Source organism: Sinohyriopsis cumingii, chromosome 15 (genome assembly GCF_028554795.1).
Source record: "Sinohyriopsis cumingii isolate HCF-2022 chromosome 15, ASM2855479v2, whole genome shotgun sequence".
In the NCBI taxonomy this organism is placed as follows: domain Eukaryota; kingdom Metazoa; phylum Mollusca; class Bivalvia; order Unionida; family Unionidae; genus Sinohyriopsis; species Sinohyriopsis cumingii.
Genome location: NC_142975.1, coordinates 21,161,442 through 21,179,329, shown reverse-complemented (window position 1 = coordinate 21,179,329; position 17,888 = coordinate 21,161,442). Strand labels below are relative to the sequence as shown.

General features: G+C 35.8%; 1 protein-coding gene across 1 annotated transcript in view; it reads right to left on the bottom strand.

Annotated features, from left to right (window-relative positions):
* The window catches only part of LOC149781389 (polyamine-transporting ATPase 13A3-like), a 409,406-nt gene that overhangs the window by 184,221 nt on the left and 207,297 nt on the right, over nt 1-17,888 (bottom strand). Inside the window, exons 11-13 of the mRNA XM_089935483.1 lie at nt 7,594-7,660; nt 6,182-6,313; nt 1,711-1,887 (exon numbers count right to left, since the gene is read on the bottom strand). Coding sequence (XP_089791609.1) covers nt 1,711-1,887; nt 6,182-6,313; nt 7,594-7,660 — 376 coding nt within the window. The remainder of the gene's footprint in view (nt 1-1,710; nt 1,888-6,181; nt 6,314-7,593; nt 7,661-17,888) is intronic.

The window sequence follows — 17,888 nt, the reverse complement described above, 5'->3', positions numbered from 1 at the left end:
ATGACACAATATCTGGGTGGAATAGCTTCATATCTACACACTTTGACATTTGCAAAACCTTAAGAAAGACCATGCATTTAGTGAATTCAAAGTTGCAAAAACAACCCACTAAAAGTAGTGATTTAAAAGAATTTCAACAACTCCAGCCCTCAGATGATGTAATACTGTGAACAGCACTGATCCTGATTTGTAGTAATACTGTCAACAACTCCAACCCTCAGTTGATGTAATACTGTGAACAGCACTGATCCTGATTTGTAGTAATACTGTCAACAACTCCAGCCTTCAGATGATGTAATACTGTGAACAGCACTGATCCTGATTTATAGTAATGCTGTCAACAAATCCAACCCTCAGATGATGTAATACTGTGAACAGCACTGATCCTGATTTGTAGTAATACTGTCAACAACTCCAACCCTCAGATGATGTAATACTGTGAACAGAAGTAACTCTGAGTGGATTTAATATTTTGAACAGCATTCACCCTAATCTGATCTAATGTTTGTCCTTCAAAAGATGATTATAACATTATTTAGTTAAACTGGAGTGGTTTCTGTTAGTACATGAATGGCTGATCAAGCCGATTTGTGCTCTGAACTGTCTGTGGCACACCTGATTGGAGATGCTGCTTGGGTTTGCTTGATCAATAAAGGACATGCTGCAGTTCTAAGACTTCCGGTGATCATGCTTCTGAAGAGCCCCTGCAATTCACTTCTATTCAAGTCTGTAGCTCCAATATGGATGAGACTGCCAGGTGGAATGACTGTGTGTGATCTTTGGAAGACTCAGGGTCAATGTTGAAGTATTTCAGGGATAACTTGAGGGAATATTTTGAAGCATTTCTTCTGACCACCGTAAGATCGCTTTCCCTCCTTCAGCTCACCAAAGAAGACCTTGTTAAGTAGTCATTCGTGACATCCCGGTGACATGGCCTGTCCATTTCACCTGTGATTTCATCAACAGAATGTATATGCTTGGAATGCCTGCCTGTGTGAGAACCTCTGTGTATCAGACCCTGTCATCAGTTTTTCTTGGCATGGTCTCTGTACACTGTCTAGGTTTTGCATACATGCTTCACTTCAAAAATGCTTTGTAGACCTTATGTTTTGTTTGCAGATTGATCCCTCTGTGCACTTAAACATTTGCACATAGTCTGATAAAGGACACACTTGCTTCAGCAATAAGACTTTGAACAACACTGACCCTCATCTAGGGTATACTGTCAAAAGCATTCACTTTGATTAACATAATACAATGAATTCATTTTTTTCCCCTGCATTATCAACTTAATGTTTTTGCTAAAATCAACTGGTTTCTTACACTCAAACTCTTTGATAAAAAAGACCTCTTCTTCTTGAGTCTTTGAGAGAGTAAAACTAACTATGTAACACTTACTCAATACAACTAGTATGTAACACTTACTCAATACAACTAGTATGTAACACTTACTCAATACAACTAGTATGTAACACTTACTCAATACAACTAGTATGTAACACTTACTCAATACAACTAGTATGTAACACTTACTCAATACAACTGCATTGCTTTTCTTGTGTTATTTACTAACTGAAAGTGGGAACATTTAGTTTGCACTGGTAGTTTGCCACCCTGGAATAGGAAAGCAATACGATAGTAACAGGTCGACCATAGAATCTACAAAAATCTGTATCCATTAAAGATGTTTCTGATAAAATGGCTACCAACCTGTTCTGAAGACTACTGCCCTGACTCGCTGTCCTCCATAATAGCGAGTCTGTATGATGTGTGTACCACAAAACAGAATATGACGTGCATGATCCTTGGTGTTGAAGTGGACTGTGCTGTCATCTCGGGTAATTTTTGGATTGGGCAATGGAGTCTTTGTTACAGGCACACTTTCACCTGAACAAGAATGCAATTTTATTACAGCCCTAATCCAGAAATAAAAGTATTGGAATGTACAAATATCATAAAGTGAAAATATATTTTAGTTGATAAACAGTGATTACCAACTATTTTTTGGCCAAAACCCTAAAAAGAATAGTTTATTTTAGCCTCACAACCCCATTTCCACATTTTGATAAGTTTTGATAGTTAAAAAAGAAAATCCTTTCAACCTTCCAGAATGTCCTCACAACCCTGATTTGGGTCTTTACCTGTGGGTTGGGAACCACTGGCATAAACTGAAACAACATGTATGACAATATGTTTCATTAGTGTTTTGTTTTGTGATCATTCTTGCTTTACTGCAGTTTGGTTTATAAGCCATGGAGTCCAACTACTGTGTTATAATGAGAGACTGCTGTACTAGCTAATTCTTAATTATCATAACACTGTCTACCAACTCTATAAATACAAATTTGATGTTGCAAAATGCAGGTATAATGTAATACTTGTCAGAGGCAATAAAATCACCTAGTTCCATTATTCTACTCTATAAAACACTTGAAAAATAAACTTAAAACATTTAACCAAAATTTGTCAAGTGTGAAATACAGGACAAAGTGACATACTTTTATGATGAATGTGCATCAAGTTTCATGAATCTAAGTATAACAGCATACAACAAGGGTTTTTAAAAACCTATCAGGTTAAAAGCTAAATGCAGAAACTTCACTAAAGTTGTACATTATAGTGACTGTAGTAAGGGTGTAGTAATAACAGAGATGCATACAATTATATGAACAGAGTTTGAGAAATAAACTTATATCACAGAATCTAAGCAAAGTCAGTGAGGAATCAAATATATTCAAAGTGACCTCCTTTTGAGATGAGAATTTACTCCTCTTTATGATGCTAGTCTAACACAATTTATAAAGTGTCCAAAAAACTTCTAAATGTAAACACTTAACCAGAATATTGTACAAATAATGTACATGAAAGTACAAAGTCAGCCCCCTCCCCTGTGGGTAGATGCTATGAAATCCACTCCAAACTTGTGCCAGAACCTAAAACGAAAGAATGGCTGACATTCAGTAAGGGTATCCATATGTATATCACAGCACCAACAATGACACCAATGCAGACACTAGCACCAACAATGACACCAATGCTGAAGGCAGCACCAACAATGACACCAATGCTGAGGCCAGCACCAACAATAACACCAATGCTGAGGGTAATACAATAGCTGTTAACTGGCAGCAATAAAAACAGTAGACACTTTCCACAAGTTGTCATCCAGCAATTCCCTTAAAAAAAGGAAGCCATGAGCTTCTCAAAGGAAATGATAAAGGAAATACAACTTTTCATCTTGATGCACTAGGCGAAATAATTTAATCACATAGATAACTGTAATATCCATCATCATGGTTACATAGAGCAAACACATGATTGCAGGTTTCTTTTATATTTTATCCCTTCAAAGTGTACAAAAGAGGTCATGCACATCAATTCCTATTCTCAATAAAGTGGATCAACATGTGTGATATTAAGTTTTTATATGTGTATGCAGGTTATTATCTTAACTGAGTTTAAAGCAGACAACATCTTTCACTTGTTCTTGAAATCTCAGCTTCATTCAATGACATATTTCCCCCTTGATTACCTAATATTTTGCATAGTTTGCTTTTCATACCAAAAACCAAAGTACAAATAATAGAATTCTGCAATTCAATTTCTGAATCAGTCTCAGTGATTTTCGTCTATTATAAATTTAGCACACAAAATACCCATACTTGAAGTGTTAGAGTCAACGTTGCTTCAAGCATTTTTAAACAATTTGCAGAGGTAAGATAATGAATGCATGCACAATCAAATCTGTCCATATCAGTTTGTTTTTGTCCACCTTGACAAAGCACTAATTTCACAACTACTTGACAGCTTACATAGGACTATAAAACAGAGGACTATGAAACAGAGGACTAGCTCTTTGGTCAGATACCATATAGAAATTAGGCTTAGAAATAACACTTCAAAGAGTATATGGATTACCCAGTTGAACAACTCAACGAAATCAAGTGTCTGTCAGTGTATGTGAGAAGGCTGTGATGAATACAGAATCAAAAGAAGCCTTATATGGCTATTCTTTGTAACATATAAACTGAAACTTTGCCTGCCTTACAGACAGGCTTTTAAAATACTGAATGACCCCAGACCCAAATGTAAAGTTTGTAATTCACAGTTGTTGTTGTTTTGGGTTTTAATACCATTTTTCAGCACTTAAGAGGCTATATATGGTGGCCAGAAAAACTGGTGAAGGAAGAAACTGGGAAAATCCCAGTAAGAACCACCAATCAATTAAAAGCTACTGTCAGTTTTTTCACATACCCACAGTGGACAAGCCTGTTGAGACTCAAACTGACATGAACAAGGGTGAGATGGCAATGATTGGTAAAGGTGAGCACTTTGGACCACTCCAAAACCTGGATAGATGATTACACTGAGCAATACCTGTCACAAAGATGACTTCGATTTCTGCTGTAATAACACAACTAATTTTCCCACCATAAAGCAAACCAATTGCTTTGACCCTCTACTTTATGATAAAAACTGCATCACTTTCAAAATTGACATCTGAGATAAATAAGTTACACTAACAATGTGACTGGAGTACAGCGAATGCAACTGAGATAAGCAATGTTTGCACATCGATTTACATGACATTCCTTCATTTACACAAGGAATTCCTCATGATCAAAGTTTAGTTGCATACAATAAGTAGTCTCTATAAATACAAAGCAATGACGTCTCAGCAGTATGAAGCCATTATTTGGTTATGAAATTATCTGGACAGAGACAAGAGTAATTATTTTAGTATCTGGATATATAGGTCTATGACAGTAATTTGATTGTGAATTATTAGTTACATGACAGTTGTGAATCCTACAAATATTCTTTTGAAATGAGGAACAGATGTGTTGTATCAATATATTCAAAGTTGCCTGAATCAATCCATTAAAACCTGCTTTATGGAGTCATTGTTGGGGATTGAGAAATGTGGCCACAGAAGACAAATGGATGCTTAGTAGATGTTAATTACTTCTGTTTGCTGAAAGGACAATTAAAAAGCTGGTGTTTAGACATGCTATTGCTTAAAAGAGATCACCATTTAGCTTTGTTCATACTCACTTTTGATGCAAAACATAAAAGACACATAAGAATTTCCTACCTGAAAAATAGGAATTACAGGAATTTTTTAAAACAAAATATATTAGCATTGCTCTCATAAAAAATGCAACTGCTAGTGACAAGAACAGTGCCACACTATACATTACAGTGGATATATACCTGTTAGCATACTCTATTTAAAAACACTGTTGCCAGAGACAAGAACAGCACCACAGTACAAAATACAGCCATTATTTGGAAAACAAACCTGTTAGCATGTTCTCATTGACAATACAGCTGACAGTGACAAGAACAGCATCACACTGCAAATCAATGCCATTATTTGGAATACAGACATGTTAGCATGCTCTCATTGACAACATATTTGTCAGTGACAAGAACAGCATCACACTACAAATCACAGCCATTATTTGGATTACAGACCTGTTAGCATGCTCTCATTGACAACATATTTGTCAGTGACAAGAACAGCATCACACTACAAATCACAGCCACTATTTGGAATACAGACTGCTAGCATGCTCTCATTGACAACATATTTGTCAGTGACAAGAACCGTATCAGACTACAAATCACAGCCATTATTTGGAATACAGACCTGTTAGCATGCTCTCATTGACAATATATTTGTCAGTGATGAGAACAGCATCACACTACAAATCACAGCCATTATTTGGATTACAGACCTGTTAGCATGCTCTCATTGACAACATATTTGTCAGTGACAAGAACAGCATCACACTACAAATCACAGCCATTATTTGGATTACAGACCTGTTAGCATGCTCTCATTGACAACATATTTGTCAGTGACAAGAACAGCATCACACTACAAATCACTGCCATTTTTAGGAATACAGACCTGTTAGCATGCTCTCATTGACAACATATTTGTCAGTGACAAGAACAGCATCACACTACAAATCACAGCCATTATTTGGATTACAGACCTGTTAGCAAGCTCTCATTGACAGCATAGCTGCCAGTGACAAGAACAGCATCACACTACAAATCACTGCCATTTTTAGGAATACAGACCTGTTAGCATGCTCTCGTTGACAACATATTTGTCAGTGATGAGAACAGCATCACACTGCAAATTACAGCCATTATTTGGAATACAGACCTGTTAGCATGCTCTCGTTGACAATACAGTTGCCAGTGACGAGAACAGCATCACACTGCATAATGCAGCCATTACGGGGAATCTCGATCACATCACCAGGTACCAGGTCCTCTGACGAAATATCTGCATATTCTGAAACAAAAAGATAAAGTATAAAATTGAAAAGTCTTAAATTGCATTTTATACACTGAAGTCCAACCTTCAAAAATATAAAAAAAACATACTAGATGTTTATACAAGAGTTTTAACCTGTGCTGAAGACCCACATGTGCTTACAGACAACACTGGTTCCTATTGATTATCTTGTACATGTATTACAAATTCAACACTATCTCATTTAGTACTCAACAAGACATTATAAGATGTCTTCTGCTGGAAATCCTATGACTTTCCGTCTTGGAGAAGTAACAATAACAAGAATTTGAAGATATTCAGTATCAGATCATATTAGTTAGGATCAACATAAATTGTCTTTTGGTGAATGTTGATATGGAGAAGTAGTGGTAACAATATTTTCAAGATGGCCATTGTAACACCCATGCTGGACATTGGACATTACCATTTTTCTTTACAACCATCTAGACATCAAAAGAAGTCTTTCAGTGAAAACCTGATGCTGATATGATCATTCATTCAGGAGAAATTTGATGACAAGATTTTCAAGATCACCATTGTGGCAGACATGACAGACATATCACTGTGGCAGACATGACAGACATATCACTGTGGAGGGCATATTAAATGTCTGAATGGCACTGTTTTGATTGGGAACAACTAGACATAAAAAAACTTTGCTAAAACAGCCATCCATTGTGTCTGAGTAGCAATAACAATATTTTCAAGATGCCAACCATGGTGGCCATATCAGACATCAGATAAAAACAATTTCATTTAGGAACAACTTGACATAATAAGAAGTCTTCTGGTTAAATCACATGGCAATATTTTGTTCATTCAGAAATAGAAGCAATAACAAGATTATTTAGATGACCATTGTGGTGGACATATTGGCTATTAGATCAGCACCATTTTCATTTAGGACCAACAAGACCCCACAGAAAGTCTTCATGTAAAAACTCCATGGGACCAACCAGACATCATAAGAAGTCTTTATATAAAAACCCAATTATGATATGACCATCCATTCCATAGAAGTAGTGAAAACAAGAGTTTCAAATTACATATTGGACCACTGAGCAGCAACATTTTTAATCTGCACCAACTTGACTATGGGAAGGTATGAATATGCATGTAAAGTTTCACAGCAGTCCTCCAAGTAGTTTGGGAGGAGTAGCAATAAAATACTTATACTAACAGACAGATGGATGATGGACACATAACAGATGAAGGGCAACAGACCATGGCACAGGCTCTTCAGGTATATGACCAGTAGAGCTAAAAAAAACACTTACCATCATTTCCTCTGCATACAGTAACAATACTTGAGGACTGAATGGTGTTCCTAAGAGCTCTTTGCATCTAAAAAAGAGAAAAAAAGTTTTTAAAGTAATCAAGAACATGAATCCACTCATCAACAGAGGTATATTTGGAGTAGCAAACAATATAAAGACTGGTCATTCAGACCTGAAAGTTAGGTCCACTGTACCTTACTCTCCTTGAGATGCATCCACATGCCAAATTTCATTTGTGTAGATAAGAAAGTGTCCAAGATATTGAGGGGGTTACAAATGGACAGCTCAAAACACAAAAGTCACTCAAGCTTGAAAATTAGGTCACAATGATCTAGTTTGTATATGGTATGATCACTCATCTTGATATGCATCCACATTGCAAATTTGACATATGTGGGCAAAATAGGGTCTGAGACTAGGCAACAAACAGATAGCTGAAATTTAAAAATAGCTTGGTAGCTAAAATAAAAGTCACTCAAGCATGAATATATGGTCACATTGAGCTAGTGTTGACTTCTAAGTTAAGTTACTCTCAATTAAATTCATCCATATCCCAGTCTTTATGAGTACAGTTGAAACTGGATCTAAGATACTGAAGGTATAACGAATGAACTGAAAATTACAAAAGTCATTCATTTGCATCAATCTGACCTAGTTTGGGCACAACTAAATTAATTTGTCCATAGGTCTATGCACACCAATTTTCATGCAAGCAGGTGCGGTAGAGTTCAAAATACTGAGGGGGTAAAAATGAACTATCAAATGAAGATGTGGATAGACAGGCAAAATGCTACAGCTTTGTTGCGAAGGGAATAATAAGAACTTAGTAAAATTTCATGACAGTCTAAATTTCAATTGTTGATAATAACATTTTGATTGCAACAAACCTATTGACTCATGAGCATGCTATAATTCCACTGTAATACCAATGACAGGGCCAGGCTTGTGTATATATATCTCAGTGTTAACAGACATTCATGTATTTAAAAAATATATATACTTTAATTACAAAAAATAATTAAAAAATACTCATTTAACTGTGAGACCAAAAGTCACTCATGCATAACAATTGAGTCAATTTGTCAGAACACATATCAGAACGATCACACAGAAAGAGAAAGGTACAAGTTATTATTCATACAACTTGTCATTTTGCATCAAATAAATAAATATTCATGCACAGTACACATTGTCTATATAACACTATGATCTGGGACCACATATCAGCTGATTAAATTGCCTCCATTAGAGTGAATCCATAACAATTCCACCAAATATGTGCACAAAAAAGTATAATTTTGTATCATCCCAATATGGATCATCATGTCTCTGAATTCAATGCAAAAAACTGATCTAAAATTGATATGTATGTGTTTAAAAGGTCAAAGTGGTGTCTGTATATATTTTCTCTGCTATACTCCATTCAATTCTGAATACTTGGTTCATTGCTAAGAAATGCATGTAACTTCAAATACTATCTACAGAACACAAAAATATCTTGTAACACTTATTTAGGGACAGGCATCAAGACTGAGTTTATTATTTTCCAGATTACAGCTGCAGGTCCATTGATCACATGAGGATTAGTAAACAACCAAGCCACATCTGCCTAAAAGTAGCGTTTGCTCTGTGAAATATTTTATAATGATACACCAGATAACCTTTCACTATAGAATAACTTTGATGATTTGCAATTATTACATTTAATTAATATGTATGTTCAGTTATCAATTCAGGTCATAAACTTATTTCTGCAAAGTAAATGTTTGGTGTGTATAACAGCTAAGTGAACAAGCATCTGACTGCTACTATGTCCTGGATTGAAACAACAACTAGACAAAATGTATTTAAGACAAAGAAGAATTGTTATCTTTACTGTTGATGGTTCAATACAGATTAGCTTATCATTCACAACAAGAAACTTCTAACATCTTTATTCATTAAAGAAAGACAAAGTGCTAAGATTATTTTTAATCTTTAAGAACACAGTACATCTCACCAAATTAACAAATCCAACTCTCATTAACCTTGGCAATAAAACTCTAGCAATTCAAAAAGTATCATTTGAGAGAAATTATTGCAGAGGTTGTACAGAAATCAAAAGGATGAAACTGGAAAAACATTGGGATCCATGTCACAACCATGCGATCTCTGAATTCATATTATAATGAAGTACATTTTGCAGCTTCAATATATTGAAAGCAACATGTTCTTCACATAAAAAAATTGATGTCAAAAGTTTCTGAAGCTAGTGAAAATTCTTTTACAAATATGTAAACCGAAAACAAGAAGAAAAAAAAGAGTCCCTAAAAGGGATTGATGCTCAACTGTCTGAAAAGAATTTTATGGAATTCAATATAAGTACATTTCTTAGTTTTAACTGCACAGTGTTGAATCCATCTTTACAAAATGGCACTCTGTAGTGGTCACACTGGAAATCAATTTGGCACCATTTTCATTTAGATAAACTAGACATCATAAGAAGTCTTCTGGTGAAAACCCCATGTTAATATATATTTTAATTCAGGAAAAGAAGTGATAACAAGATTTTAAAGACAACCAATTTGTTGATCATATCAGGATACAGATCGACCCCATTTTCATTTGGTACCAAGTAGGCATGATAAGTAGTCTTTTAGTGAAACCCCATGTTGATATAACCATCCATTAAGGATAAGTAGCAATAATAAAATTTCAAGCTGGCCACTTTGGTGGCCATATAGGTTGTCTGAGTGGTACCATTTTCATTTGGGACCAACTAGACTATGGGATGAATGTGTGTGTAAAGTTTCATGGAAATCCTCTGAGCAGTCTAAGAGGAATAGCAATAACAAATTTGTGCATACAGACAGGTGGACAACAGACAATGGATGGATGATAGCTGACAGATGACAGACAACAGACCATCCCATAAGCACTACTGATAAAAAATGGGGCCACATGCCGTCGAGCAGGCAAGGTCACATGTAAATGGGACAGTGATTTCCACTATGCTGTTCATTATGTAAGCATAATTAAATAAGCATAAAGGTCAGTGTGGCATATACAACTGTACATTACCCATCCATATTTGTCTCAAGGGTTGTGTAAAGTAAGTACTCTCACTTTCCAGTGTTACTACCACTTTGTGCCAAACCTAAAATACCCTGCTCTGTGTATTGCCACACTATTCAAGCATACTTCTTTCATTTTTCTACATTTTGGATGAAATCCAGTCCATTAAGTTTAAGTTCAGATGTACCAAAGATTATTTTACTTATGTTAGGCACTAACATGGACACATGTCCAAATATCAGCACAGGTTATGCTGCCTTTGAAAAAAATATTGGAATTTCAAGTGCAAGTGGACCTTTTTCAGAATCAGTTAAATGACACTTGTTATGCTATGAAAAAGACAGCATACTGAATAAATTACCATTTTATTATCTGTTTAGGTTTTAATCCTGCTTTCTTATTATTGCAAGTAAAACTTTTCACTGATTAGCTATCTACAGGCAAAATCTGAGAAAACAATTTATGATCTTACTTGGTACTACAACAGGATGCAAAAATAATTGACTGGCTCAATTAGCACATTGATATCTTTAAGGGATAATTAGGCTTTGCAACTATTTTTGCTTTTTCAGTATCTGTTACAATATGATAGCTCAGATGACTGGGCATCAGACTCAAAATTCAATACCTGCATAAGACCAGCCAGGGTTGGCTACCTCAGCATATCCTTATTAAAGGCTACCTCAGCATATCCTTATTAAAAGCTACCTCAGCAATTCCTTATAAAAGGCTACCTCAGCATATCCTTATTAAAGGCTACCTCAGCATATCCTTATAAAAGGCTACCTCAGCATATCCTTATTAAAGGCTACTTCAGCATATCCTTATTAAAGGCTACCTCAGCATATCCTTATTAAAAGCATTTTTCTCCCTTTTCCTCTGCATTATAGGTCAATATCTTGTTAAAAGTGCTGTCAAAAAACAATAAAAACAAAATGAACTCTTGCAACTCCAAAGCACTGCTGCAAAATTTATTTGTGATTTGCCCCACAGAACAGTTTATCTTTCTGGTACAAGAGAATGGTTTAAGTGGAGTTGTCATGTGATGCCACAGGTGTCAAATGTATGGACCAAACACAAGGACTCGCTGGCCATATGCATCAAAAATGAAGCTTCCTTGACATGCTTGAGCTAGCTGGAATATTGTTCCACAAATAAATAATTATTTATTTATATTTAAATTTAAATACAAAAATGTGTGGCCAAAGTAAGATGACCTACAAAGGTTACAAAGTACTTATAATCTGCCAATAAATGGGGGGAGCTGTGATAACTCAGTTAGGACAGCACCAGGCTCCTAATCCAAGAGTTGCAGATTCTACACCTGCCCATACAATCCCAGGTCAGATAACTTGGTGTGTCCTTGAGAAAGGCACTTAGCTTCCATTTTTGGGGCATGATAAAAGTGCCATCAAAACCAACAAACAAACAAACAAGTTCAATAAGTAGGCATAAAGAAAGTATAACACCTAAGGCAAACTATGATAAGTTTTGAGATCCACTATTTATTTCCAGAAATGCACTTTGTTGTCAAAGCAACATCAAATGTTGACATTCTACTAATTGTTGCTGATTTTACATACAAACAGCCTCAGACAACACAGACAAAGAGCAATTCATGTGTAGACATAGAATATGACCAATACATGACAATGGTGAAAGACTTTGAGACTTCTGCAAAGAAAGCAATTTTGTTATTGGATTTTCCAGCATAATCAAATCTACAAGACATGGAAGTCTCCAGGTGGCAAGACAAAAACAGACAAACCCTGTGCTGATCAATGGCAAGAAGAAACACTCCTCGTAAGATCAAAGTGTCAAGAGACATGATGATGATGTAGGCAGTGATCATGATTTTCTGGTATCCAAACTTGCCCCGAGAAAGACCAAACTGAGGGAGAAGAAAAAAGTGTAAACATTTCCAAACTAGAAAATCCCAATGTCTGGTAAGAGTGCAGCCTTACTATCAAGAACATATTCAGCATAGACCATAATGAGTTGGGTAAACTGCTATCCATTCTTTCAAAACATTCATGAAAGAAACTGGAGAAACTCTACTACAAGAAAGCATGTAAACAAGAACGGATATTACAGTCAAACCAGATTATTGAAAAAATAAAACAAAGCAAGAAATACCTATTAGAGACAAAATCACCCAGGATAAAAGTAAGAAATTCCCACTAGTACTCTGGCATGGACAGAGAAGTGAAAACCAGGGCAAGTCATAAATGGCATTACACTAAACAGCTTGTGGCAGAAGCAGAAAACACAGCAGAGAGTCAGGACATGAAGATCACAAAAAAGCTAAAAGGAGACTGCCTGACAGGTCAAAAGTTATCTCTGGAGAGTGCAGTTTGGGACATCCTCCCTGATGTGAGCAAGAAAATGACAAGATAGAAGGAACACTTTTAGAATGTACTGTATAGGCCAGACACACCTGCTACAGCCTTGACCCCAGAAGCCAAACAGAACCTGAACAACAATTTGGAGAATATATCACTGAGACTGAAGTCAGAGAAGCCATAAAAGTCTTCAAAAATGGGAAAATTCCTGATTAGGACAGAATCTGCCCAGAAATGCTCAAGTCAGAAGATACAGAAAGCCCAAACATTCCTCAGTGATATACTCCAAAAGACACTGGAGTGTGAAGAATCCAATGCTGAGTGGAAAACTGGAATTGCTGTCAAGTTACCAAGAAGGTGATCTTGGGGACTGTAACAACTGGAGAGATATCACCCTGCTATCCCTCATCAGTAAGATCTTCAGTAGAATCAATCTCAAGTGGATCAGCATCACAGTTGATGACCTGATCAAAAAGAAACAAGCTGGTTTCAAGAAACAAAAATCCAGCATGGACCTTATTTTCACACTCCATTAGATACTTGAGCAGTCAAGAGAATGGTATAGTAATGTCTACATCAATTTAATCAGCTCTGAAAAGGCTTTTGTCAGCCTTCACTATGACTCGGTTTTGGAAAATGCTCCAGATTTGTGATATATCCCATTAAAGCTTGTAAACATCATCATACTTCTGCATCAAAATGTCCAGTATAAAATGTTCTAGAATAACCATCTAACGGACTGCTTCAGTATCAACATAGGCATGAAACAAGACTGCATCCATGCATCTTTTCTCTTCATCTCTGCCACTGATGAAAGAGACAACTGTGGGCAGTAAAAGAGGAATTAGGAGAACCTTCCCTTCATCATTAGAAGACCTAGACTGTGCCAATGATATTAGACTATTATCAAGTCAACATAAAGATAGCAAAATAATGAAAGATAAATTCAATGAGACAGCCATTAAGATGGAACTGAAAGTGAAGAGCAAGAAAATCAGATTATTGAGGAAAAACCAAAAAAACAATGATGCTATCGTGTGAATAATGAGGAGACAGAAAAAAATCACTTACCTTAAAAAAAAGTGAGCACATATGGAGACTCGGAAAGTGAAGCAGCAAACAGAATTAGCAAAGCAAATCAAACTTTTGGTATTCTGAAATATATATCAATTTCCAAACAACATGGAATCAAGACCAAGCTGAGGATTTAATGAAGCAATGTCATCAGAGTGCTACTGAATTTCTCTAAATGCTGGTAAACAACATCAAGAATAGCACAACTAGAATCTGTAGAAGATTCTTGGCATATTCTGGCAAAACGGTATCAAGAATGAAAATCTTCATTAAAGGACAGAATCAACAACTCTTTGTCCAGATTTTCTAAATTCATCTTTTGATGCAGTGCATTGATTAGAAATTTATTGCAACATTGCATAACTATAACATGTTTAATGAAAACTAAATTCATAACAATGTGCAAGTTAAACGAGAAAATAAAATTGATGAAATTCCACTTTTATTAAGCTAAAACTAAACACACAAAATTAATGTCCAGTAAATACTGTCTCTACTGCAGATATTCCATTCAATCCACAACCAAGTGTCATAATAGTAGGCAATTCCATTCAATCCACATCAAGTGTCATAATAGTAGGCAATTCCATTCAATTCACACCAAGTCTCATAAGAGTAGGCAATTCTATTCAATCCACAACCAAGTGTCATAATAGTAGGTAATTCCATTCAATCCACAACCAAGTGTCATAATAGTAGGCAAAAATTCCATTCAATCCACAACCAAGTGTCATAATAGTAGGCAATTCTATTCAATCCACAACCAAGTGTCATAAGAGTAGGCAATTCCATTCAATCCACAACCAAGTGTCATAAGAGTAGGTAATTCCATTCAATCCACAACCAAGTGTCATAAGAATAGGCAATTCCATTCAATCCACAACCAAGTGTCATAAGAGTAGGCAATTCCATTCAATCCACAACCAAGTTTCATAATAGTAGGCAATTCCATTCAATCCACAACCAAGTGTCATAAAAGTAGGCAATTCCATTCAATCCACAACCAAGTGACATAATAGTAGGCAATTCCATTCAATCCACAACCAAGTGTCATAATAGTAGGCAATGCCATTCAATTTAAAAAATGATGAAAATATGATTGATGTCTAAGAGAAATTAGCCACAACTGCAATAAAAAAAGATTTTTTCCGCATCAGCACTTATTAATATCACTTTCACCTTTACATTTGGTAATATTAAACTCATCAGGTAATCAAACCAACTAAGGTAAGTATATTTGCTTGAGCTGTTGTCAAAAAAATACAGCAATGTGTGCTTAACAGAGCCTGTGTAAAAACAGTATGCCTATGGTAAAGGTAAACACATCCATTTCTTGAGAAAATGTGTCACATATACATATACAGAAATACTGCCAGAGACCTCAGGTTGTATTGGAACAGTGTTATCTATATTCTGTATTATGCAAACAATTTAAAAGTGACTGGGAGAATGACTAAAAAATGCAGCATTTCTCATATTCTTTATTGTAATAACTGAATGGTCAATGCAATCATGATACATACTGATTCAACATCTTTCTTATGGACCAACCAGTACTTACATGCAATTCCTTTTGTTTTTATTTATTTAAAAGCAGCATCTTTCTATCTCTCCCTCACACACACAACTTTTACAATCACTCTGTCATTATTAAACTTGTTATATTTTGTGAAGCGCCTAAATATTATCATGTGATTCCTTGCTGAGGGCGTATCTTTCATCAATGGCAAAACATATGTCAAAGTGTTTTAGTGGGCTAGTCGTTTAATGTTATATTTTATTATACATACATTTTACAGAATTTTAATATATGTTTAATACACTAACTTCTTGAACTTCAAGTTTACATTTATTTGGAAGGGTTCATCATCCTAAATTTTTGTGCAATCCATTTTTACATTTTTCAAACTTTTTGTTTTGTTGGCACTATATAGCCACTGTTGAGCTGAGGCGACACGCTACTACATACATATATCCACACAATATATCCAGCAGATGTCAACTATGACATGCTACTACATACATGTATCCACACAATATATCCTGCAGATGTCTGTTCACTATGACATGCTACTACATACATATATCCACACAATATATCCAGCTGATGTCCACTATGACATGCTACTACATACATATATCCACACAATATATCCAGCAGATGTCGACAGTAACATACTACTACATACATATATCCACACAATATATCCAGCAGATGTCAACAGTGACATGCTACTACATACATGTATCCACACAATATATCCAGCAGATGTCCACAGTGACATGCTACTACGTACATATATCCACACAATATATCCAGCAGATGTCCACAGTGACATGCTACTACATACATATATCCACACAATATATCCAGCAGATGTCGACAGTGACATGCTACTACATACATATATCCACACAATATATCCAGCAGATGTCCACTATGACATGCTACTACATACATATATCCACACAATATATCCAGCAGATGTCAACAGTGACATGCTACTACATACATGTATCCACACAATATATCCAGCAGATGTCCACAGTGACATGCTACTATGTACATATATCCACACAATATATCCAGCAGATGTCCACTATGACATACTACTACATACATGTATCCACACAATATATCCAGCAGATGTCCACAGTGACATGCTACTACATACATATATCCACACAATATATCCAGCAGATGTCCACAGTGACATGCTACTACATACATATACCCACACAATATATCCAGCAGATGTCTGTCCACTATGACATGCTACTACATACATATATCCACACAATATATCCAGCAGATGTCAACAGTGACATGCTACTACATACATATATCCACACATTATATCCAGCAGATGTCCACTATGACATGCTACTACATACATATATCCACACAATATATCCAGCAGATGTCAACAGTGACATGCTACTACATACATATATCCACACATTATATCCAGCAGATGTCCACAGTGACATGCTACTATGTACATATATCCACACAATATATCCAGCGGATGTCCACTATGACATACTACTACATACATGTATCCACACAATATATCCAGCAGATGTCCACAGTGACATGCTACTACATACATATATCCACACAATATATCCAGCAGATGTCCACAGTGACATACTACTACATACATATACCCACACAATATATCCAGCAGATGTCTGTCCACTATGACATGCTACTACATACATATATCCACACAATATATCCAGCAGATGTCAACAGTGACATGCTACTACATACATATATCCACACATTATATCCAGCAGATGTCCACTATGACATGCTACTACATACATATATCCACACAATATATCCAGCAGATGTCAACAGTGACATGCTACTACATACATATATCCACACATTATATCCAGCAGATGTCCACAGTGACATGCTACTATGTACATATATCCACACAATATATCCAGCAGATGTCCACTATGACATAACTACTACATACATGTATCCACACAATATATCCAGCAGATGTCCACAGTGACATGCTACTACATACATATATCCACACAATATATCCAGTAGATGTCCACTATGACATGCTACTACATACATATATCCACACAATATATCCAGCAGATGTCGACAGTGACATGCTACTACATACATATACCCACACAATATATCCAGCAGATGTCTGTCCACTATGACATGCTACTACATATATATATATCCACACAATATATCCAGCAGATGTCCACTATGACATGCTACTACATACATGTATCCACTCAATATATCCAGCAGATGTCTATTCACAGTGACATGCTACTACA